Source organism: Culex pipiens, chromosome 3 (genome assembly GCF_016801865.2).
Source record: "Culex pipiens pallens isolate TS chromosome 3, TS_CPP_V2, whole genome shotgun sequence".
Lineage (NCBI taxonomy): Eukaryota > Metazoa > Arthropoda > Insecta > Diptera > Culicidae > Culex > Culex pipiens.
Genome location: NC_068939.1, coordinates 35,884,370 through 35,908,148, shown reverse-complemented (window position 1 = coordinate 35,908,148; position 23,779 = coordinate 35,884,370). Strand labels below are relative to the sequence as shown.

Below are 23,779 nucleotides of genomic sequence, written 5' to 3'. Positions count from 1 at the left end.
TATGGAAGTCATTTTGTTTCTTCATTTGTATTTTTGAACACTTTTGTAATATGTTCTCTACGGCTCGAAATGTACATACCCGCGATTAAAAGAATCTTTTCCACACAACTTTCTGAATCAAACTGTTAATATCCAACTGAACCGAACTATAATCATAGATGCTATAATTCAACCGAAAACCAATCACCACCAATTTCCACAACCAATCGTCGACTAATTATCAGCTGTCTGTAAAGGTAAACATTCAAAAGTGACATTCAAAATGTCAACTCAAGCAGTGTGGCCATATCTGTTTTGTAATTTTATCGCTGCAGACTTTTCCAACATATCTAAAAGAGATGTGTGTCGTGCAAAAACTGCTATCAAGACATTAGAAGTGCAGTATGCAGTTGAACTGCTTCTGTGAGAATATTTTTTTATTTTTATTTTTTTATCAATTAATTAAATACCATCACAAGGATTTGTCAGGGGTCCAGGGTTCGGCTTATGTGATTAGTTTGTTAGATTTCAACTCAAGGGAGATTTTGTTTTGAATATCATCACAGAAGTCTGTCAGGCTCCAACACAGAGGAGACTTTTTATCTGACTACCATCACAGAGGTCTGTCAGGCTCCAACACAGAGGAGACTTTTTATCTGACTACCATCACAGAGGTCTGTCAGGCTCCAACACAGAGGAGACTTTTTATCTGACTACCATCACAGAGGTCTGTCAGGCTCCAACACAGAGGAGACTTTTTATCTGACTACCATCACAGAGGTCTGTCAGGCTCCAACACAGAGGAGACTTTTTATCTGACTACCATCACAGAGGTCTGTCAGGCTCCAACACAGAGGAGACTTTTTATCTGACTACCATCACAGAGGTCTGTCAGGCTCCAACACAGAGGAGACTTTTTATCTGACTACCATCACAGAGGTCTGTCAGGCTCCAACACAGAGGAGACTTTTTATCTGACTACCAACACAGAGGTCTGTCAGATTTCTGAAAAAATAAAAATACTGTCACTACCACCACAGAAACATACTATTCATCAAAAAAAATAAAAAAACAACAAAAAAAACGATCATTAATTTTCACAACAACAATACCATCTTGGTTAAGTGGAAGAAAACATTGGTTGTAAATTATTTAGAATAATTCCTGTCACTTTTAATTATTTCACTTATCTCGCAACACAAATAAAACCATCGTTAAAGCCAATTCTGCAGGTAAACAAACCCGTTCACTTTCACAACACAACAACAGAATGGATTGTTTATAATCAAACTTTAATCAATCCAAAAGGTTCGAGTTACCGTACTGTGCCATTGTCGTGATCGGGGACTTTCTTTCTCAATCAAAACATTGATATTAGTTTGCAACAACAATCAAAACGTCTTTATTCCCCAAAACAAAGCATAAGACTGATTGACAATCTTCATTCTTCTTCGCATCTCGTGCGCGTCTCTGTTTTCTCTCTCTTCGCTCTGTCTCCCAGTGCTCTCTCCCATTCGAAGCGGTACAGCAATGAGCGGATAGGCTGACAAAGCTTTATTTACTATTTGTTTAATTCAACTACATTTGTCTATGAGCTTCATTCTATTTTTTATCATATATTCTATTGTGCCACTCTCATTCCCTACAGTGAAGAAAATCAGAATTAAGTAACTGCTGACTCTTTTTATTGGTCCAGTGCAAAAAAAATAACCTAACCCTAACAAAACCCATGTCCAATCGGCGTTAATATTCTAGCACCCCAAAGGTGGCACCCCTGACTAAACACACCCCCCCTCTGCAGTCCATCAGCACTAGATGAAAAACACTTGATCATTAGCCAGCCCGCGCACCCTTCCTCGCCAATATCTTTGCACCAAAGATCGCGGAGGATCCAAAAGTCATTAGCTCCAAGTGGTCCGGCAGCTGCCGACCCGGCTCTGCACATCGATCTTGAACTTGAACTGGAATATCCTACGGCTCCTGAACCTGACCTCAAGCCGCGCGATGCGAAGTAACGCTGAACCGATCGAGCGCAGAAGATACGATCGGCTTGAAGAAAACATGGCAAACTCGTGCTCGCCGCAATTACCCGGTAATTGTTGTTCACTTGTGATGTAGTGTTTGGGGGTTTTTTGGCCGGTTGTTGTGTTTTTTTTGTATAGTTCTTTTGTTTGAGCTGTAGCCAAGAAAAAGATTATGCGCAACGTCAACGCGGTCTTCCCAAATACGTCATAGTGAATATTGAAGATTGTGAGGTTTCAGCAAAAAATGATCATCAAAAAATGAGGAAGAATACAAAGGTGAACGAATTGATTTGTTTCTAGAGGCAAAACAAGTCTTCCAAACTTGAGTTACACTACATAAACTTTAAATTTTTGATGGAAATTTATGTAATTATAATGAAAGGAATTTAAAAATATTACAGTTCACGGAACACCTGGAATTTGATAGTTTTTCAATGTGATGAAAAAAGGCAATTTTTGTCTACTCTGCTATTTTAAATTATTTGTTTAGGCCTACAAATTGTTCCGATTTTTTTGATTTCAAGGGAGAATATTTACTGCAAACAGAGCATTCAAATTTAAATAAAAGCGAATTATTATGTTCAATTATTAATTTTAGGTAATTTTTTTATGACATTTAATGATTTGTAAACTGTTCATTTACATGCTAAGTGGTATGGCCTAATGCTCTTCATCTTTGTTATATTTTTCGTTTTATTATTATCTGTTCACATTCATTTATGTACTTCAAATTGTTTTACATTATTGCATTGAATCAAATACATTTGGGTAAAAAAGAAAAAATCACTTTAACAACTAATCCTTACTTAAAACTAAAAAATAAATTCATTGAAATATTCAAAATCACTATGACGAGTAAACTACGAACTGTATTTTAAGATGAATGCTCCAAGAGTTCTTACTTTTTCCTGACGAGTTTTGCAACCACGCAGTGTTGTTGACATCTCGATGAAAATGTTCAAAAGTTCTTGTGGTGAGAACAGGTCACTACTGCCTTCACCCGTTGATGCTGGTTGGTTTTCCCTCGGTTGCTGACTGAAGCCTGGAGGTGTTGTATTCTCTGCAACTTTTTGCCGCTGATTCAACGGCAATGGCTGCAGATTTGGAACCACTCGAGCAGATCCCGCTCCTGGTGACGCCAAAGCAGGAAAATCCACGTCCGTGTATGCTGGTGGTGTTTTGCGACGATTTGGTTGGTGCCTCGTCGTCGCTTGCTGCCGAATTTTTATAAACTCAGCACGTTTTGGGCAGCTTCGATTCTTGGTAGAATGGTCGCCGCCGCAATTGAAGCATTTGGCTTCGATGTTCTCGTTGATTGTTTCGCAAGCTTGAGTTTTGTGCTCACCTCCGCAGGTTGCACAACGACTCTTGATGAAACAGTTCCTTCCACCATGTCCAAACTGCAAACAGTTCGAACACTGTGTCACGTCACGGTGCACTGGACGATAACGTTCCCAAGACACGATGATGTTGAAAATTGCCCGAACTGCTTTCAGCTCAGACGGCGTTGTCGATCCTTTCTCGAGATGAACCAGGTACAGTTGATCACGATACTTGATGTCCTTGTTGTGTCTCGTCATCTTGAAGACTTCGATCACGTTTAACTTCAGAGATTTGAGCTCTTCTTTCAGCACACTCACATCCATGTCGTACAGGCCTCGGAGGACCTGTTTCATGGGGCGTTTACCTGGATCGTCGTGGCTGTAGTATTCAATCTTGGTTTTGTTCAGGAAATCCCGAACGTAGTTGTAATCCTTTCTGGTAGGTAACAGAATTTTGAGTCCATCAGCACACAAGCGAATGGAAGCTCGTAAAGCACCAGATTTGATAAATCCGGTCAACCACTTTCGCACCGAGTCCGATGACGATGTTTTCACAAAAATGGGTGGCAACTTTTCCCGTCGTTCAAATTCTTCCTTCTCGCTCACGTCCACAGGGAGGGTAGCAAACTGGTTTCCAGACGAATTTTGAGCGTCCTTGCCCAAACTGCCTGGCTTTGCAGGTAGCGCTTCGGCATTGTTTAGCTTCTTCAAATCTGCCGATCCTGCTGGTGAGGACCGCCTCTTTTTCTTGCCGTGAGGCATTTTTGCACTTTTAAAGCACTTTTCAGGAGCTAATATCCAGGAGTACCTTACTGAATGGTGGTCCACAAAGGAATGATTGAAAATTTTCAAATTTTGCTTTTTGGGTGTTTTTTAATACCCCTGACTCAAGGCGCTTTCAAAAACACCCGAAAAGCAAAAACTAAAAATTTGGTTTATTGAACCTTTTTCAAAAAAAAAAGCTCCAGAAATATAAAATCAAAGCAATCCACTTTAACGACCTCCGGGTGTTTTGTGGTCTCTGTTGCAAGTTTCTGCTCATTTCTAGGCGTCCGAAGGTTATGTGTGGTGAGTCCTCCAAAACCTCATTTACGGAAATGGACCGACGTTTTAATTCCTCATCCGATAGAAGGCCAGAAGGATAAGGCGGGCATCGAACCCACGCTCCATAGCAACTTAGGGACCGGCAGCCGAAGCCGCTAATCAAATATACTTATTTTATTATTTGTATCAAGGACTACTTAACTAATTTCAGGCCCCTTTGAAATTTCATGTTTAAAAGTCTTAACTAAGAAATATGTACCCTCACTGCAAAGGCTTATGAATTGATATCAGTTGAAAGGTTCTCCAAATTACTGAATTGTAAATGTAAATCTTGGAGCTGAGCTTTTAACCCTCTACCGCCCAATTTTTTTCATTTTTTCCGTGTTCAGGAGGTCATTTTGAGCAACTTTTGTTGTACGAAAAACTTTATTTCTTTTGTTTAATGTTTTTCTTGTTCTATTTCAAGTATTCTAAAATGCATTTATCTTGTTTTGTTTATTTTTGTTTTGATAGCCTATTCTAACACCTCCTATCATTAAATATTGTATTCCTAATTTTTCATGTTTTTCAACTTTTTGCTCGTTTTTCACATTTTCTGCTCTAGAATGGCAGCATTTTCATTTAAATTGTAAAAAAAACTTAATCCACCTATGTGGTTGATGCCTTCCTCACTCTTTACCAACAATGGGTAATATGAGTGGTTTATACACATATTTCAGTTATTTTTTTTAGGTCCAGAAAAATAAGTACACAGATATAACTTAAGTGGTCGGAACACGAGACAGAGTTGTCAGATCATCAATTTTGTGGACTCGTTAGAAAGGATTTTCGATTACCTAACCAACAATGGGTTGGATGATGGATCCGGACATCGTTTACATGCATTTAGGTGAGATCCGTCTTAAAAAAGTACATAAATATCACTTAAGTGGTCATAACTCGAGATAGGGTTGCCAGATCTTCAATGTTGTGGACTCGTTGGAAAGGTCTCTCGATTACCTAACCAACAATGGGTCGGATGATGGATCCAGACATCGTTTACATTCATTTAAGTGAGATCCGGCTTCAAAAAAGTACATAAATATCACTTAAGTGGTCATAACTCGAGATAGGGTTGCCAGATCTTCAATGTTGTGGACTCGTTGGAAAGGTCTCTCGATTACCTAACCAACAATGAGTCGGATGATGGATCCAGACATCGTTTACATGCATTTAAGTGAGATCCGGCTTCAAAAAAGTACATAAATATCACTTAAGTGGTCATAACTTGAGACAGGGTTGCCAGATCTTCAATGTTTTAGAATCATTGGAAAGGTCTTTCGATTACCTAACCAACGATGGGTTGGATGATGGATCTGGACATAGTTTAAATGCATTTAAGTGAGATCCGGCATCAAAATTCCAGCACCCGATTCGCAACTTTGACACTTTTTTATACGTAACTTTTGAACTACTTATCGGATCTTCAAACAATTCAATAGTGCAGTATGGGGCACCAAACTGGACCGAATGCAACTTGTTTGACTCAAATCGGATCAGCCAGTGCCGAGAAAACTTGGCAAGAATTTTGAGCACCAAGGGGAATACGCACACACATACACACACACACACACACACACACACACACACACACACACACACACACACACACACACACACACACACACACACACACACACACACACACACACACACACACACACACATACACACACACACACACACACACACACACACACACACAGACATTTGTTCAGTTTTCGATTCTGAGTCGATAGGTATACATGAATATAGGTCTACGAGCTGTTTTTCAAAAGTTACTTTTCCGAGCAGGATTATAGCCTTACCTCAGTGAGGAAGGCAAAATGCGTAGAGGCATAGTCTTGGACCCTACAAAAATTACTGTATACTTCTTTTTACTTAAAATATAGGAAATGTTAGTAAAACAACAAAGTTGACCCCTAAAAAATGTCATTTATTAAAAAATTGGCCATGTCACATAAAACATGTCAAGCATCCAATCCTAACATTTTATAAATTTGAAGAGTTCTTCTATCCAATGCTTTTCAAGCATAAAAAATTGGTTGAAAATTTATTTTTGGTGATTTTTTAGATCGAAGCGCGTCTAAGGGCGGGGTTGGGTTGTAAAGGGTTAAATTCTAAGTAAAATTAAATAACAAATCTTTAAAATTATGGGGCATTTGTCATCTTTGTCAAAAAAGACACATTATATTACACACTGCATGTTCAATTTTTATAAACACAAAAAAGTGGAAACAGATGGGATTCAAACCTAGCACTATCAGTAAGGACTTAGCCCACTCGGCCATCAGACCGTTGAAGAATGGAAAGGATAAACGCATATATAAGCTTGACTTAATGGTCAAGTACGTTTCGCAATACTGGTGTGCTACATATTTCTGGGGGTAATATTATTAACAAAAAATTTCATAAAATAATTCAAAATTTAATTTAAACCCAGGCCTTTTACACGCTGCGGGAAAACTACTTTTTTATGTGGGTAATTCTCCGCCAACTCCAACAGCAGTTGCCCCGACCCCTCTTCGATTTGCGTGAAACTTTGTCTTTAGGGGTAACTTTTGTCCCTGATCACGAATCCGAGGTCCGTTTTTTAATATCTCGTGACGGAGGGGCGGTACGACCCCTTCCATTTTTGAACATGCGAAAAAAGAGGTGTTTTTCAATAATTTGCAGCCTGAAACGGTGATGATATAGAAATTTGGTGTCAATAGGACTCTTATGTAAAATTAGACGCCCGATTTGATGGCGTACTCAGAATTCCAAAAAAACGTATTTTTCATCGAAAAAAATACTAAAATAGTTTTAAAAATTCTCCCATTTTCCGTTACTCGACTGTAAAATTTTTTGGAACATGTCACTTTATGGGAAATTTAATGTACTTTTCGAATTTACATTGGCCCAGAAGGATCATTTTTTCATTTAGAACAAAATTTTACATTGCTCAAAATTTAACTGCCCATAATTGAAAATTCGGCTATTATGTCAAATCAAGTATTCCGAGAAAAAACGCGTTTTAGTGTTTGTCACAAAATCTCCATCAAGGTAATTTTCCATAAGAGTGGCATATTAGCCTTTTTGTTTTTCGCATCGGAAGCTAAGTCTAAACACTATTTTAGTGAAATTTAAGTTAAAGAAGATACGTTGGAACATCATCTACCACCTGGTGCTAATATCTCAGTTTTGCCAAAAGTTGATAACGTCATGATTCGAATTCCCGGACGCTTCGAAACCCGGACACTTCATCTTGTTTTCGCATTTCGCATTCGCATTATGAATGTCAAAACTGTGTTATTTGATGAATTCTAACTTCAACTTTCATTTAAAGTTTGTTTGAACGCTGTAGTTAATGCCAAAACAATTAAATACAATAAAATTATAAGTTTACAAAAAATGCGAAACATTTCACTTGAAATATTTCATAGGCGTTCGAAGCATCAGGAAGGCCAAGCAGAAATTTATGGTTTCGATTTCCTTAAATTCTAGCAATTTTTTTTTATGAACTATCGATTGTTTTAATGTTAACAGCTTATTTGAGACCTAAAGAATGCAATTTACTAACATTTCAGTCCAAATTTGTGCGATTCATAAGTAAAATCTAGTGTCCGGAATTCGAAGCAAAAGTGTCCGGATTTCGAATCAGCTTTTATCAGTGTCCGGATTTCGAAGCACAACAAGTCAATTTAATTTTAAAATTCTGATGAAAAATTGTCAGAAAAGACTTATTTTACATGCATTTTCTTGAAACTGACTGTTTATACTACATCCTGATGATGTTTCTACATTTCCAACTTATAACATGATTTTTTTCCAGCTACAACAACAATGATATGCTACTAAGTGTCCGGATTTCGAATCATGACGTTATTAGCCGTTTTTTCAATGGTGGGCAGTTCAACTTTTTATTCAAGCTATTCTGGCAGCACTTGCTGCTACTGCCGAAAATATTGAGTTTAGCGTCCCGACGCTCAGGCAATCAAGGCAAGCTTCTTAATTTGAATTCTAAAACATGGGTGTCAGTGTGCGGTGAAATGTTGATAGTGCATCTTGATCCTTAGAAAAAGCCATACAATTTAATGACTAAATAAGCTTTTTTGAAACATTTTGTGTAACGTCATGATTCGAAATCCGGACACTTAGTAGCATATCATTGTTGTTGTAGCTGGCAAAAAATCATGTTATAAGTTGGAAATGTAGAAACATCATCAGGATGTAGTATAAACAGTCAGTTTCAAGAAAATGCATGTAAAATAAATCTTTTCTGACAATTTTTCATCAGAATTTTAAAATTAAATTGACTTGTTGTGCTTCGAATTCCGGACACTGATAAAAGCTGATTCGAAATCCGGACACTTTTGCTTCGAATTCCGGACACTCGATTTTACTTATGAATCGCACAAATTTGGACTGAAATGTTAGTAAATTGCATTCTTTGAGACCTAAAGACCTAAAGCTGTTAACATTAAAACAATCGATAGTTCATAAAAAAAATTGCTAGAATTTAAGGAAATCGAAACCATAAATTTCTGCTTGGCCTTCCTGGTGCTTCGAACGCCTATGAAATATTTCGAGTGAAATGTTTCGCATTTTTTGTAAACTTATAATTTTATTGTATTTAATTGTTTTGGCATTAACTACAGCGTTCAAACAAACTTTAAATGAAAGTTGAAGTTAGAATTCATCAAATAACACAGTTTTGACATTCATAATGCGAACTTTTATCCAAATAACTTATAAAACAAGATGAAGTGTCCGGGTTTCGAAGCGTCCGGGAATTCGAATCATGACGTTATTGATCTCAATCAATTTTTGAAAATTTGGGCGAAAAGTGATTTTGTCAGTCAATTGAGAGAGTTTTTTTTTTCTTATGTTAGCTTTTTTTCCTGGCATTATAATCTAACATTAAAAAAGATTTGAAGATTTGTTTGGACGAATTGTACAAGTTTAAAGTATCTTATCGACTGATCAACTGAAATAGTTCGGTAAAACAGAAGATAATCTTCATTTTCAAAAACAAATTTTGAATATAATCAATTCAACATAAAGCGGAAACAAAACACCTGCTGAGACTGAAGCAAGTGCAAACACTCTCCAGCATCCAGTGGTGCGCTACTTCCTCTCAACGGGCAATCGATGGACGAAGGTCAGCTGAAGATCGGCCGGTCGATTGGTGAAGTGAATTTTTTCCCCCCACACCAGCAGTTCTGCTCACTTGACGCTCGAAGCCTTTTTGGGAGGCCTTGTGTAAAAAAACGGCACTTGATGACTCGTTTGAATAATAACTGCTTGCGCGGGTTCACTAGACTCTCGTATTCATAGACAGAGGTATCGCAAATCTAAGCATGGTGAACAGCCAATACAATAGGCTGTGAAGCTTAAGTAGAAAAAAACTTCGGGTTGAACTTGACGCACGCGGAACAGAACTAATTGTGATTGGAAAATGAAAGTTTTTTGCCTGGCTGCAGAACTTCAGAATTGATGAGGGTAATTGTTCGCGGAAACGAGCTTTTTCTCAGAATCAGAATTTTGTTTATAAACTTTGCTAATATAATTTCGTAAAAAATACACACATGATACGAGTTAAAGGCACATCCTTGAAGAGCAAGAAAAACTTAAAAAGCTCTGGCTTAAGTATCTCAAAATTAACCAAAAGTACAACGATCACGGCAAATTCCCTCGTGCTCCATTGCTTAGCTCGAATGACTTGGCACATTAAGCGACGAACCTGTTTTTATTTTGTTTTGTTTTGCTTCTTCACGAATGCATTTCTCAGCTGCGCTTCCACCCAGCAGCGGCTCAAGTCTCAGATCCAATCGCTCTATCAACAGCCTCCCTGGGAAACAGGACTTCGCGTCAAGTTGCAAAATGAGTGAGTAAACAAGTTAAATTTCAGTAAACAACTGCGGAGTGATACTGCAACGGATCAAAAACAGTTCGGCGAGTATCGAATGACATCAGGGTGGATTTAAGTTCTAGGGAATGCAAATCTGGACGTTTTCAGGACAAATAACGCTAATTCAATTGGTAAATTTACGCTGACGGCAAGTTCTAACGCTCCGGTTGCTGTCCAAAGAAGACGGTTTTTTTTCGTCCACCGGCAAAAGGCCAACGAGTATCAATGATTCTTCCGTAAACGAAAATTTGCCATGCTTTCGCGTGCGACTGTTTAGTTCCGAAAAAGGTCAAGCAGGTCAGTGCAAAAAAGGTGGAGAGAAAAAAAAATTCCCCCGCAACAATTCGAAACCGGCTTTGATCGGCAGTGGCACTCGGAATTCTGCTGGCGATGAGGACCATTTTTCTCGGGGCAAGAACCTATCGCGTTTTGCGAATCTTGACCTGGTGTCGCTATTGTTGGTTTAGTTTGGTAGCTTAAAGTTTATGTTCAAAACCGGTGCATGATTAATGCCGCGTTTTGCAGTTTGAATTTGGTAGATAAACATGATTTACGTATCGAATTTGATGCTTGGAACTATACATTTAAAATAAACCTTAAATTTATATTTAGAATAATCAACACTTTGTTCATAAATCAAAAGCTAAAAAACGATCAAAAGAAAAGAATATCGACCTGAACATTCTAAAACAAAATTTAGGAACCAGCTAAAATAACTGAACCCAGTTCTTTGTTCAATTTTAGATAACTGACATTATTATTGCAGCAATAAACACACAAAAACCTGCAACTTCATACATTCAAAAATTCAAGCCAGTACAATAAAATAAAGAGAACTGCAAAACGGACAAACAAGTTGAAAAGTTCTTGCGAATCACGTTAGAACGGCACGTAATAAAAGTTGGTAAGACTAATCGATTTTTTTTTACGCACATGAGTTATGCACAAGTTTGACCACCTAAAAGGTCACATAACCGAAATTGAACAGCTCAGTTGTTCAGTTGTCGAGAGGTTTTTTTATGCACCAATCTTAGTCAGTCTTTTATCGTTCATCTGGTTCGCTATTGCCAGCCTTGCCCGTGAAACATGCCGTGAAAAAAAATCCTCACTCCATTTCCTTGTTGAGCAGTGGGTTATGTAAATTAAGAGATATTTTAATTTGTCTTTTGTTCTCAGTTGTGAAACGAACGACAGAGTTCAAGGTTCCTTTACGAACTTTCTTTGTGTCCATATAAAAGCTGTAATCCTTATGAAATATAATAAGGGGAAATCTATTTTTTTTCACATTCTAGAATTTTTGGAATAATAAGTATGAAAGTCTAACTTTTTTCATTTTCTTGGATTTTGCGGTATCTGATCGTTTCTTCGACTGTTTTTTTTAAATCCAACGCTTTGTAAAGAATCGGTCATCTAACAATTTGTTTAGAACAAGAGTTAAATGAATCCTCTACAAAATCAGCCGATTTCGACCATTTTTATTTTTTTGTATTTTTTGATTTGGCACAAACTTTGTGGGGTTCACCCATACAAGTTTCCATACAATTTTGGCTGTTGTCCATACGAAAATGGTACGTAAATATTCAAACAACTGTAACTTTTGAGTGAGTTTTCTGATCAATTTGGTGTCTTGGGCAAAGTTGTAGGTATTGTTGAGGACTATTAAGAAAAAAAAAATAGATACACGGAAAAAAATTGCAGATTTTTTAATCAATTTTTTTCACAAAAACACAATTTCCCAAAATAATTATTTTTTTTATTTTCGAGATTTTTTGATATGTTTTAGGGAACAAAAACCCGCAGCTTTTGATCCATAGAAAAAAAATGGTCAATAATCTGCCGCCGAGTTATGCATTTTTGAAAAAATAGTGATTTTCGAAGAAAAAAAACAAATTTCATGCAAAAAAATGTGACGTATTTTTTATGTAAAATTAAATTTCCAATCAAAAAGTACTTTACACATTTTTTGATAAAAGCTCTGTTTTCAAGATATAGCCACCAAAAGTTTGATTTAAGCGAAATATTTGCAGTTTTTCGATTTTTTTAAATATTGACCATGATTTAAAAGTTCAGAAAATTTGCTATAAAATTATCTAAGAGACATTGAAGATTGGACCTTGGGTTGCTGAGATACAGCCGCATTAAGGTAAAGAAACAGGAAAATTGATGTTTTCTTAATCTCACCCAAACAACTCACCATTTTCTAATGTCGATATCTCAGCAACTAATGGTCCGATTTACAATGTTAAAATATGAAACATTCGTAAAATTTTCCGAAAAAAATTAAAATCAAGACTAACATTTTAAAAGGGCGTAATAATTAATGTTTGGTCCACTTAAAATGTTAGTCTTGATTTAAAAAAAATAAAAATATTGTTTTCGAAAAGATCAGAAAATTTCACAAATGTTTCATAATTTAACATTGTAAATCTGAACATTAGTTGCTGAGATATCGACATTAGAAAATGGTGAGTTGTTTGGAGGAGACTTAGAAAACATAAATTTTCCAGTTTTTTAACCTTTGCATGGCAATATCTCAGAAATTGAGGGTCGTATCAATAAAGTTCAAAAAAGCAAAATATAGAGAATTTTCTTAGCCTTTCAAAAATATTTTTTTTCAAGAGTAGGCAAACATGTTCACTTATTCAAAAAAATGAAAAACTGCGACTATTTTGAAAAAAGTTACCTAAAAATGGCTATAACTTGCAAATGGTGCAATTTATCAAAATTTCACTAGAGTACTTTTTGATTGCAAATTTGATTTTACATCGAAAATTGAAGTTGAAAAATTTTTGCGATCAATATTTCGATTTTTTGAAAAAATCAGTATTGATTCAAAAAATCATAACTCGGTCAAAGGTTTTTTGCCAATTCTGGAAATTTCTGAAAAGTTGGCATTTGATGTCCTCTAAAACATATCAGAAAAAAAATAAAAATAACGTTTTTTTTGCAAATCAAGTTTTAGTGACAAAAAGTGGAATTAAAAATCACCAATTTTTTTTCTCCGTGTATCTTTTTTTCAGTGTATCGATACCTACAACTTCGCCGAAGACACCAAATCGATCAAAAAAATCCTTCAAAAGATGCTGATTTTTTAAATTTCACATATCATTTTTGTATGGACACCTGCCAAATTTGTATGGAAAATTATATGAACGAAATAATGATGATTCATGTGTTAAAATGTTGTTATGTGTAAAAATTCAAAAACATAATAATTAAAATTAAATAATTACACATTTTAAAAACGTTGTGAAGTGCATTGTTCACCAGTACAGTTGTTTTGAGATAATTATGTTTTAAAACATAAACTATCAACGAAACCTATTTTTTGCGATATGGAAACATTTTGCCAATATTGATATCAAAAAATTTCAAATTAGTTCAATAATGATTGTAAACGCACGAAAACGCATTTTAAAATATTTTCAGTTGACTGCATGTCTACTTTCATTGAAATTTTGAAGTTTTTTTGTTATAAAATGTTTATTTGCCTATTGATTTTTCGACCCAATATAGAAGGAACAGGAATTAAAAAGTTTCAAAACATCGCTGTGAAAATAAGAAAGATAAGTTCAAAAGCAAGTTGAATATAAAATGAATATTTTGTCCCATAGTTGCTCCACTCATAAAGAAACGTGTTAAAAATTTGAAAAAGATGAGTTTCACCAAGTTTCCTAGAAAAAATACATTTTGTTGTGTTTTTTTTTGTGAAAGTTTACATGCCTCAGAATTTAAAATTTCATCCTCATTTCATTTTATTTCATTTAATGATCATAACTTAACCTTCGATTCTGTTTGAAAAAGTGCCAAGAAAAGTTTAACTTTGCACAAATCTTGAGAATGTTTCAAACAAATTTTCTGACTTTTGTTTTGTGTGTTGAAAAATAGGTCAGTTTGTTGCTTCCAAAAGACATGAAAATATTTTCAATTATTTTAATAATAATTTGCGTTTCAAGACAAATCATGTTGCACCATTTGTGTGGAGAGCCAAAGTAGTAAATAATCCTTTTCCAAAGTTAGCTAATCTTTCGAGAGTTTGTAGCAACTATTTACGCCAGCAAAAGTAACGTAAGATTTTCATTACAATCATCATTAAACAAATTTATTCTACTTGTTCCGATTTGCGTCACGGAAGGTTACCCTGCCTCCGCTTGCACCCCTTGACACATTTGAAATCATCACATATGCAAAACGACTCCTCTGGTTTTTAATTCTCTCGTAAATCTTCCATCTCCAATAGATGCGATCTTTCTAGCTTCTTCGACCGTCTTCACCCAGGTGAGTTGGTGAAAACAACGCGTCACCTGCTGTCCAGCGTTCAGTTATCAAACATAAAGTACACTCCTTAATTGAATCCCGCACAATCACATTAGGCAGCACCCCCTGCTCCAAGGTTGGCCCCGAACGGGCCAGCGCACAAGGTGGCCATTAGGCCATAATTTGTGGTCGATTACGATGTTGGACTGTAGGTATTGATGTGCGACTCACCTGAGCAACTTCTCGATCAGGAGCCGCCCGATGAAGCCCGTGCCGCCGGTCACCAGGACGTTCTTGCCGCGGTAGAACTCCATGACCGGCGTGTTGGCGATCTTTTTCTCGTCCGTCAGCGACAGATCGTTGTTGCGTTCCATGGCCACCACGCTCATTTTGGGGGGATCTTTCTTTCTTTTTTGTTCTGGGTGGGGATGGGGGGGGTTACACTTGATCTTCTCTCTTCTGAACTATCGTAACGCACGGCCGTTATGAGGAGGTGGGCGTTACGTGATCACTGTTTGCGGTTTCACAGAGGGGGAGGTGATCGCAATTCCTTGCGCGGCGATTAAACCAATTCTGTAAAAGGCACAAATGCAACTAGTTATGTGCGCGACACTAAATCGTTAAAATTACGTTGGCGCGAACAGGTATTCAAACAGGCAGAGTGCGGGGTACGGGGGAGGAAAACAAACACCTGAAGTTAGGGGAAGAAGGGGGAGTAGTGTGCACACTTGCTCGTTGATGATATGAGTAAATAGACGAGTTGCCTCACGCTCCTCGCAATGTCTCTGGTCTCGGCGTATTGGTCCAACGAGGAGACACCGTTTGCGCTTTGCTGATTTATTTATTCAAATCAAACACTTTCATCAATTAAAAACTAGCAGCTTTCGCCCCTCCGACGGGCAATAGTCACTTGCAACACTCAAACGCATTAACGTAAAGGAGTCTCCAGAGGAGCGTGAATGGTAATGGCTGTTGGATAAGACAAATGTATCGACACTATTCGAAATTCACGACCATTTCAGAAAAAACTTGCCACAAATCACACTGAAATGCCATACAAAAAAAACCTACCAAAAACACTTGCGAAACTTTTATTCTACACTAGAAGTTACACCAGGCACAATAATTCTTCAGCTGTATACCCTGTGAGAGCTCAGAGTATTCTTCCAAAAAGCGGGAACGACTTCCGTTGTGCGTGCGCACTGTTCGAGCTGATTAACGTAACTGAACTACTCGAGTAATTCTATTGCCATTGTCAAGCACTTGCGCGCGCGCACCAGTCTCAGTACGCTCAATACACACAACACAGCAAACAAAACGGAGGTTCACTCAATGAACACCATTCACTCTTGAGCGTGCGCGTCCATTCATCGACTGACCAATTTCTACACACCGTATAGACAGCGCGCGGGGGCTTGAGGTGCGAGTGAAAGAGAACGGTCGCCCGGAGAGAATACTTTTTAAATGTTGTATTAGCTTAGTTAGCGCACACGCCGGGTACTTGTATGTTAATTTTAAGCTGGGATTGTCAGACTGGTCAACTGGTACTTTTCCGTGATCTTTTCGAATGTACATACCGCACACATTCGTGCTTTTTGTTTTAACAATGCTGGAAAGTTCAAATTTGGGGTGAACTTTTCGGGTCTTTGCCAGCACATGGTAATACGAATGGTCGCGAGTTCTAGACTGTTTGAAATTAAAATAATTTAAAAACCAAAGAAAAGGGAAACACACAACTTTTGGTTTTTCTAATTGATAATGACTCATGAACAATGTGAAATAATAATCACACTTGTTTAACTATGTGCCATAATGTGTCTCAAGGTTAAATCAAAAATGTATGCCTTGAAAACATTTGGGCAAACACAAAAAGGGTTAAAGTCAATCCGAGCAAGAGAAGACGAAACTCAACTGTAAAGACAAAAAAAAATAATAACGGTACTGAGTAAACCAGTTTGAACTGAAAGAAAGATTCAAAATACTCTTTAAATTAAGTCGATCCCAAACTCAAGCTTATCATTTTATATGCAATGATCAAGGTTGTATTTAAAATTACAATCGGTTGATTGAATAGAATATATATTTTCAATTGTTTTCTATTCATTGCAATTCTATATTTTTACATCCACGCTTTAACAATTACTAACAAAAATTTGGTTAATTTAGGCAAAAGCAGTCTCTTTGCTTGGAAAAATAATATTATTTGGTTAAAATATTGCAACTAGTGATGTCACAGATTTATAGGAAACAAAAAAATTCAATGAAATTTCTAAACAATTAAAAATAAAAGTATTAAAAAAGTGTTACAGTAACTGTTGACGAATCGATTGCACCATTTATTATGGATTTATTTTTTATTCCCATTTACTGCCTAGACTCGATTATCCTTGGACCTAAGAAAAATTGCACTTGGGATAATCAAAACACGAAAACAAAACAAAAAACAATCGTTGCCTTTTTTTCAATGGCGAGCTTAAGTATGTCTCGTAAACTATTTACGCTAAGGTGATTTAGAATTTTGAAATTGAAGATGGCGGCCATGTGGTGGTGATTAAAATAAAAATAATCGATTCTTCGGATAATCGAGTCTGAACTGTATTTTTTCAACTCAAAATCATCTAACATTCAAAAATCACAAAAAATAAAAAAAAGCTTAAAAATTTAATTTACGAGCCTCGGTTTTAACATTTGAATGAAAAATGTGTTCAAAAATGCATTATACACCTGTCCAGAGGTTTTGCAATCATTTGTTTCCAACGGCCTAAATAAAGGAAAAAAAGCTAGGGCTGTGGAACTTTGTACATTTTTCAGTGACTTTGACTCCAACTTCTGCTCAACCAAAACATCCGACACAACGACTCCGACTTCGACTCATCGATTCCAACTCCAACTCTAACAACAACTCCCATGCAAAGTTGTTGAGAATCAGCCGACACCAACTTCGCCATCTCTCAATGTATCGACTTCAACTCCATAGTTTTGGAAAAAAAAGGTTAAAAAAAACTTCAATTCCTTTTTGTACATTGTAAACCAACCAGCTAAGAAAACAAACCGCTAATGATACCGATTTAGGATGCATTGCAGATAATTTGATAAGCTTTTAGTGCTATAAAAAACCATAATTGCAGTGCCGTCGTCTGATCACTGTGTAGTTTTTGCTGTGAAATCCATCATCACAATTTTCTGTAATTGATGAGTCTGGAACAAGTATTTACCTTTTGCAGTATTTTAGCGAACCATACGTTAGTTCATATAAAAAACTGGATTTCCTCCAGATTTTAAGAACAAAATACTAGTTTTTTTGAAAGAGCACACGATTTTGAACCAAACTACATCAATAACTCAAAAGGCATATGGGACATTTTTGTGAACAGGGCCAATTAACTATTCTAAACTAAGTCTAGCAAAACATTGTAATAGGGCCGAAGCCGAAGTGTAAACAAAAAGTCTACCCTGCTCGTTTCTAATGTAAACATCAACTGACGTGAGCAGGATAGACTATTTGTTTACAATTCCGCTTCGTCCCTTTTACAATGTTTTGCTTGAAGTGATTGTAGGTAGCAGGCCTGCAAAATGTTTCCAACCCAGCGTACACATGAAGCAAACCAAAATGTCAGTTCACTGCTAGCATGTGACTGTCCGCCTGATGTGTCCGTTCAACCACTGCCGCCTGACTCGTGCCGGTCGGCTGCTGGAGAATGAGAGACGTGAAAAAATGAGCTACACTCACTCAATTCGTGTCGTATGACTGACTCGTAAAATCCTCTCTAAACACTATTTTGACTATTTTCAAACAATTGAATGGTTCTAGACTGTGCAAAACACTTAAAACAACCATAACTTATATTCACAATTACATTTCCACGCATAAATACCAACTTTTTGTGTAAAAACTTGTTTCTTTAAGTGTGTGCGTGCAACGTCGAATGAGCGTTGGTCGTTCACTGCCTCGCATTGCAGCTGCTCAGTGAGCTAGGGCACTCACGACTGAGTCGGGTTTGTTTATGTCACGGTTTTGCGGTTCAGTGAATGGATCTGAAAAAATCGTGTATGCGTCGCCGATTTTCGCGTCAGGACCCCTGACATTTTCAGCTCTGGTAGGTAGGCTATAACCCAGAGTTAACTGACTTTTCTTCAAGAATGTTCTCTCTGTGTTATGTCCTATCTAAAATCACCTAGCTTAGTTACATGTTACTTAGAAAAAGTTCACAACTTACGGCCGCCATCTACATTCAACATAGAAAACTTGCTGGGCCGATATTAGTTGCTATACAGTTGTTTGTTTACATTTGATATGGGAACGCCAACTTAGATTTTGAAATTTTCCAAACCTTTCGTCAAGTTTCTAATTTGATCAGTTTTCCATTGTGGAAGATCACATTCATATCCATTGATTCAAATTCCTAAGCTAAGTACAATTTTCTAAGTAAAGTGATTGTAGAAAGGCAATTACTCTGTGATTGTAAGTTTTTGATCATGAATCAAACCCGAACAAATAACATTTTCGGGTATTCAATTTAAACAAAAGCATAAGCATAGGTGCCCACCCACAGTTGCTGCTCCGTTAATGACCAGGACCTCCAGAAGTTACATCCACGAGCCGTGGAAGATGAGTGGGAGCTATTTTTCCTTACTTTGCAACATCTCAAAGGCCCCTATCATGCTGATCAATACCGGCGCCGGCCACGACCAGTGGTAGGATCACGGGGAAGTGGATGGGAATGTTAGTCCGATACTTGAGTGATAGTATCACATGAGTTTTGAGGGGGTTAGTAGATGGGTATGAGCCTCATACTATGTGGTCAGGATCACTAGCGTGCACAGGGTGGGGCAACATGGGGCAGTTGCCCCACTATCCTCAGAAATTTGTTCTAAAATTGCTAAGGGGATGTTCATAAACGACGAAATTTCCAAAACGCTCATATTGTTGCCCCACCTTCCTTAAGGATCCGGGCACGCTAGTGGTCAGGATTATACAATCACAAAACAAATAATGTAATCTTAATTAAAGCACAAAAAAACACCAAACACTGAAAAAATGACCCTCGAAACACGAATAATCCTGCAAGGCGTGCGCACCGCCCCACCATCCAAATGCTACTCAAAATTTTCGGGTATTCAATTCAAGATTCAATTTATAATCAAATTAGACGTCTTTGGTGTTCAAACATTGTCCTGGCGAAAATTTCCACAAAATCGTGGCGATATTGTAGAACAAAAAATCTAAACCATTCTTTGTTTTGGGAATTATCTTATTTGCTTTTTACAGGCAGGCTTTTAAAAATGTTGGTAAACTATTTAAAAACATGTTCAAGCCAAACAATGTAAAGGGTCCAATGTGAGTTTGTAAACAAAAGGTCCATCCTGTAACCATCCACTTACGTGAGCAGGATAGACTCTTTGTTTACACACTCATATTGGCCCCATTTAATTTGGTTTGCTTGAAATGTTCTTTTATACCATTTAAATTGTTTTTGCTATCTAGAATTAACGAGAGGTGAATTGTTTTACGGTTAATCGATTAATTTCAATAAAAATATTCAAATATGTGTACCAGTTTGCACCAATCAATTCTGCATCCAACGACAAACTGGCGTCAACAGTGGTGGAAAAAAGCCATCGCTTTACGCGCCATAACCTTATTAGAATGTTCTAGCAGTCGTATTGCGATAACATCAATCCCACCTTTCGTCGTCGCAACAATTACAGGTTTCTGCGATGTTTGCAATATATCTGCCCTGTCCCACTCGTCGGTGGTCGAGACAAATAGGCCAGTCTGCCATTTCCTGAAGCAACTTCACCAAACGCGGAAACCAACCAGCCGGTCTGCCAGCAGCACTGTTCAAACGGTCGAGGCCACGCAATAGATCAAGACGACGATCGATGAAATTACTCGAAAGTGGAAAGCGCAGAAAAAAGTGTATAGTGTAGATGTGGATTAGCCAAGGTCGATTCCGACGACACGTCAAGAACCCGGCAGAGTGCGGCGATCTCCAACACCTTGGAGTGTGTTGACCAGCATGCCAAAGTGTTCATAACCCCCGTTTGGTCTAATTGGCGACTGCGGTCAAAGGAGAAAATCTGTACGGAGAGACCCTGGAAGGTTAAGGATGAAGCTGTGCCGCCGCGAGAGAAACCCAATCAACTCCAACGAAGCAATTTGCGGAACGATTACTGGAAGCTGCTGAAAACGATTGTTTTCAGCCGTACAAATCCGCCGTGTTGATGACGATCGATACTTGGCTCAATGCCGGTTTTCGTTCGTTCGAAGTGGTATGCAAATATGCAATGCAATACGTGTGTGTTTGGAATTGTTTTATTAGCATGCGAGAAGAGCCCTCAAGTGCCGGGACAGCAGTGGTGACGCGATGTTTTATAGGATTCCAGTTAGATTTTCCCGCTAACACGCCATTAGTCATGATAACTGTGCGCGCGACATCGAGTTCAGCCAGCAAACAATGCATGCATCCCAGCTAGATCGCGATAGCCCGGCAAGCAGTTTGTTGGCGGGAAATTTAAATGGTCAGTTTCGGAGAGCACAACGAATGGGCGGAAAACGATGAAAATACGGCCATCACAAACTATTACGCGGGCTAACCGCGGGGTGACAGGTAATTGAAGATTTTATCTTGAATATTTTGTCTTGAATATTTTATCTTGAATGAATTCTGTTTCGTTTTATTATTTCAAACAGAAAGTAACTTTATTAATTTCAGCTAATTAAATACAACAAATGTGCAGGATTCCTGTAGCAAAATGGTTTAAATGGAGGATTTATTTCAAAAATTCAAACAAAAACAGATTCTGTTTTGTATTGAGCGTTTTAATTTTCTTTCATACATGAAAATGTGTGCAAAGTTACTAAACTCGCTGCGCACCAATCCAATAGTTATAGCCAGCCACTAATTGTAAGTATGTTTGTCTTCGAACAAGCAACATTTCCTGAGTGAGAGTGCGAGAGCATAATATTGCCAAATGCACCAATATCATACCACACAAACGCAATACTGACCAGCCTAAACCATTAGTGGTTCTCCTCAGTACGCGGTTACGAGCACAGTTAATATTAATCGAAAAAAAATCATTAAAAAAAATATGTGCTGATAAACAAGGTCTATTTCAGCAACCCTATTGTTTTCCGATGTTTTTTGGGCAACAAATAATGTATTATTTACTATAATTTGTATTTTTGCTTTTTTTAATGAGTGTAGAATTGTAGATCAACAAAGTGTCTCACCTGGCAAAAGGTAGATAGGTATTGGTCGTTCCAACCGAACCAGCACTTGCAAAACACCGGACCTGACCGGACACTGCTGTGTCCAACGCTGATAGTGTTAGCAGCAGCAACTTCACTGCTAGGCTAGATCATGCAAAGCGTAATGACTATTGAGAACGCGCCAGCTGTTGCATAACTTTCGTCTAAGTACTGCGCGATTTGTGAGGTTGACGTGGTTGAAATTCTGATGGTTGTCTAGTTTGATTATTTTAATCAGAAATAAGAAAGATAATGAACTTATGATTGATATTTATTATTAATTTTTTTTTATCAGAAGTAATGAAACTACCTTACGAGGCATTTCATTGGAATCATTATTTCAAGAGCAATAAAGCTAGTCAAATTACCTTATTGAAAAAACGTAAAAAAATGTTCAGATCAGTCATGACCAGGGCACCGACACTTGGGGGGGGGCTACTTTTTGCCCCCATCAAAATTAGACGAGGGGGGAAGTCCATACATTGTGCCCCCGCAGACATTTTGGATGAAAACAATTCAAATTCATATTAATATCGAAAATAAAATTTCACATAAATATTTAAAAATAATATTAAAATATTAAAAATGTAACTGGGATATTGTTTGTTCATAAACACAAACAAAAAATCTGAAAAAATCGTAAAATCCATGTTCACGAGATTTTTTTAACAAAATCGTTTACAATTTTCTGGATTTCGATACAAACGTTATCAAAATCGACAACGTTGTACAGAGACATCGGTATTGATTTGAGAGATGTCGTCAACATAGATTTCACGGATTTGCTCACAAAACTGCTATACGTGCATGGTGTTCTTAAAACGTAACCAAAGTACTTATTCGATAGCACCTATCAAGAAATAAACTTTGAAAAATATTTGCAACGACCTTAATAAAGAAACCATGTTTAGTTGGTTGAATTTAATTACCCTTTGACGGCAATGAACTGATTCAGTTTTCTAGAATGTCATGTTTTTTAGGGACCTACATAGGGAAATGAAATGTTCTGGGAGAAATTTCAAACACCCAAAGTCATTCAAATTTAAGGTTGAAAAACTTGTAGTTTTTCTTTCGTGCTGGCACTTTTCTTATACCGAACAAGCACAAACATAACAAGAACTACCAGATTATTATCAACAACAGTTTTACAATACTTGTAATTGTTATAAGTCTCGTTTTTTTTGCCAAAACTATTTTTAATTGATTCCAACCTTGTTCTTGCATGATCTTGTTGCTCGATTGGAACCCCGATTTGACAGTTCGATTGGAACCCTGAGAGTGACATTTCGCCTCTCCATATAGGCTCTCTAATGTTTTTGACTGGTTTGGTAAAGTAAATTTGAAGTATTTTCTAATGAATTTGAGACATGTACCGTTTTATACCAATTTTGGCCGAAAATCGCAATTGCATAATTTTTTTTTTACCGACGCACCGTTTTTGTTAGAAATGATAAAGTCAAACAAAATCTAAATTAATTTCACATAATAATAAAAAAAACGATTTTTGATAGGATTTGAAAATGAAAATAAGGCAATGCGAATTTGAACTCCAAATAATTATACCTAAAATAGAAAATTTTAAGGAAACACACTTTTTCATTGGCTGCCAAGCATTTTGCTGATGCATTGAGCATGCATTTTTATTTTATCTGTTGGATCTTGCATTTATTTTATATTTTGTTGAATTATTTAAATATCGAAATTTTCTAGATTTTTTAAAATTTCTAGAATTTCTCTGGATATTTGAACTCAATATTTTTTTTTTAATTTGGCTTCATCCATAAAGTACGTCACGCTAAAATCAGCCAAAATTTACCCCTTCCCCCTTTGTCACGCTTTTCCTATACTTATAACACGCAATGTCACACTTTCTCAGACCCCCCCTCCCCCCTAGAGTGTGACATACTTTATGGGTGACGCCTTTCTTAATTTCTTCAAAACTCTTAAACTTAATTGAATCATTTGA

At 37.1% G+C, this 23,779-nt stretch overlaps 1 protein-coding gene across 1 annotated transcript in view; it reads right to left on the bottom strand.

Moving 5' to 3' along the window:
- LOC120418861 (uncharacterized) overlaps positions 1 to 15,791 on the bottom strand; it is a 50,042-nt gene extending 34,251 nt beyond the window's left edge. Inside the window, 2 exon segments of the mRNA XM_039581394.2 lie at positions 14,790 to 15,131; positions 15,630 to 15,791. Coding sequence (XP_039437328.2) covers positions 14,790 to 14,947 — 158 coding nt within the window. The 5' untranslated portion in view covers positions 14,948 to 15,131; positions 15,630 to 15,791.
- Between the last annotated feature and the right edge of the window lie 7,988 nt (positions 15,792 to 23,779).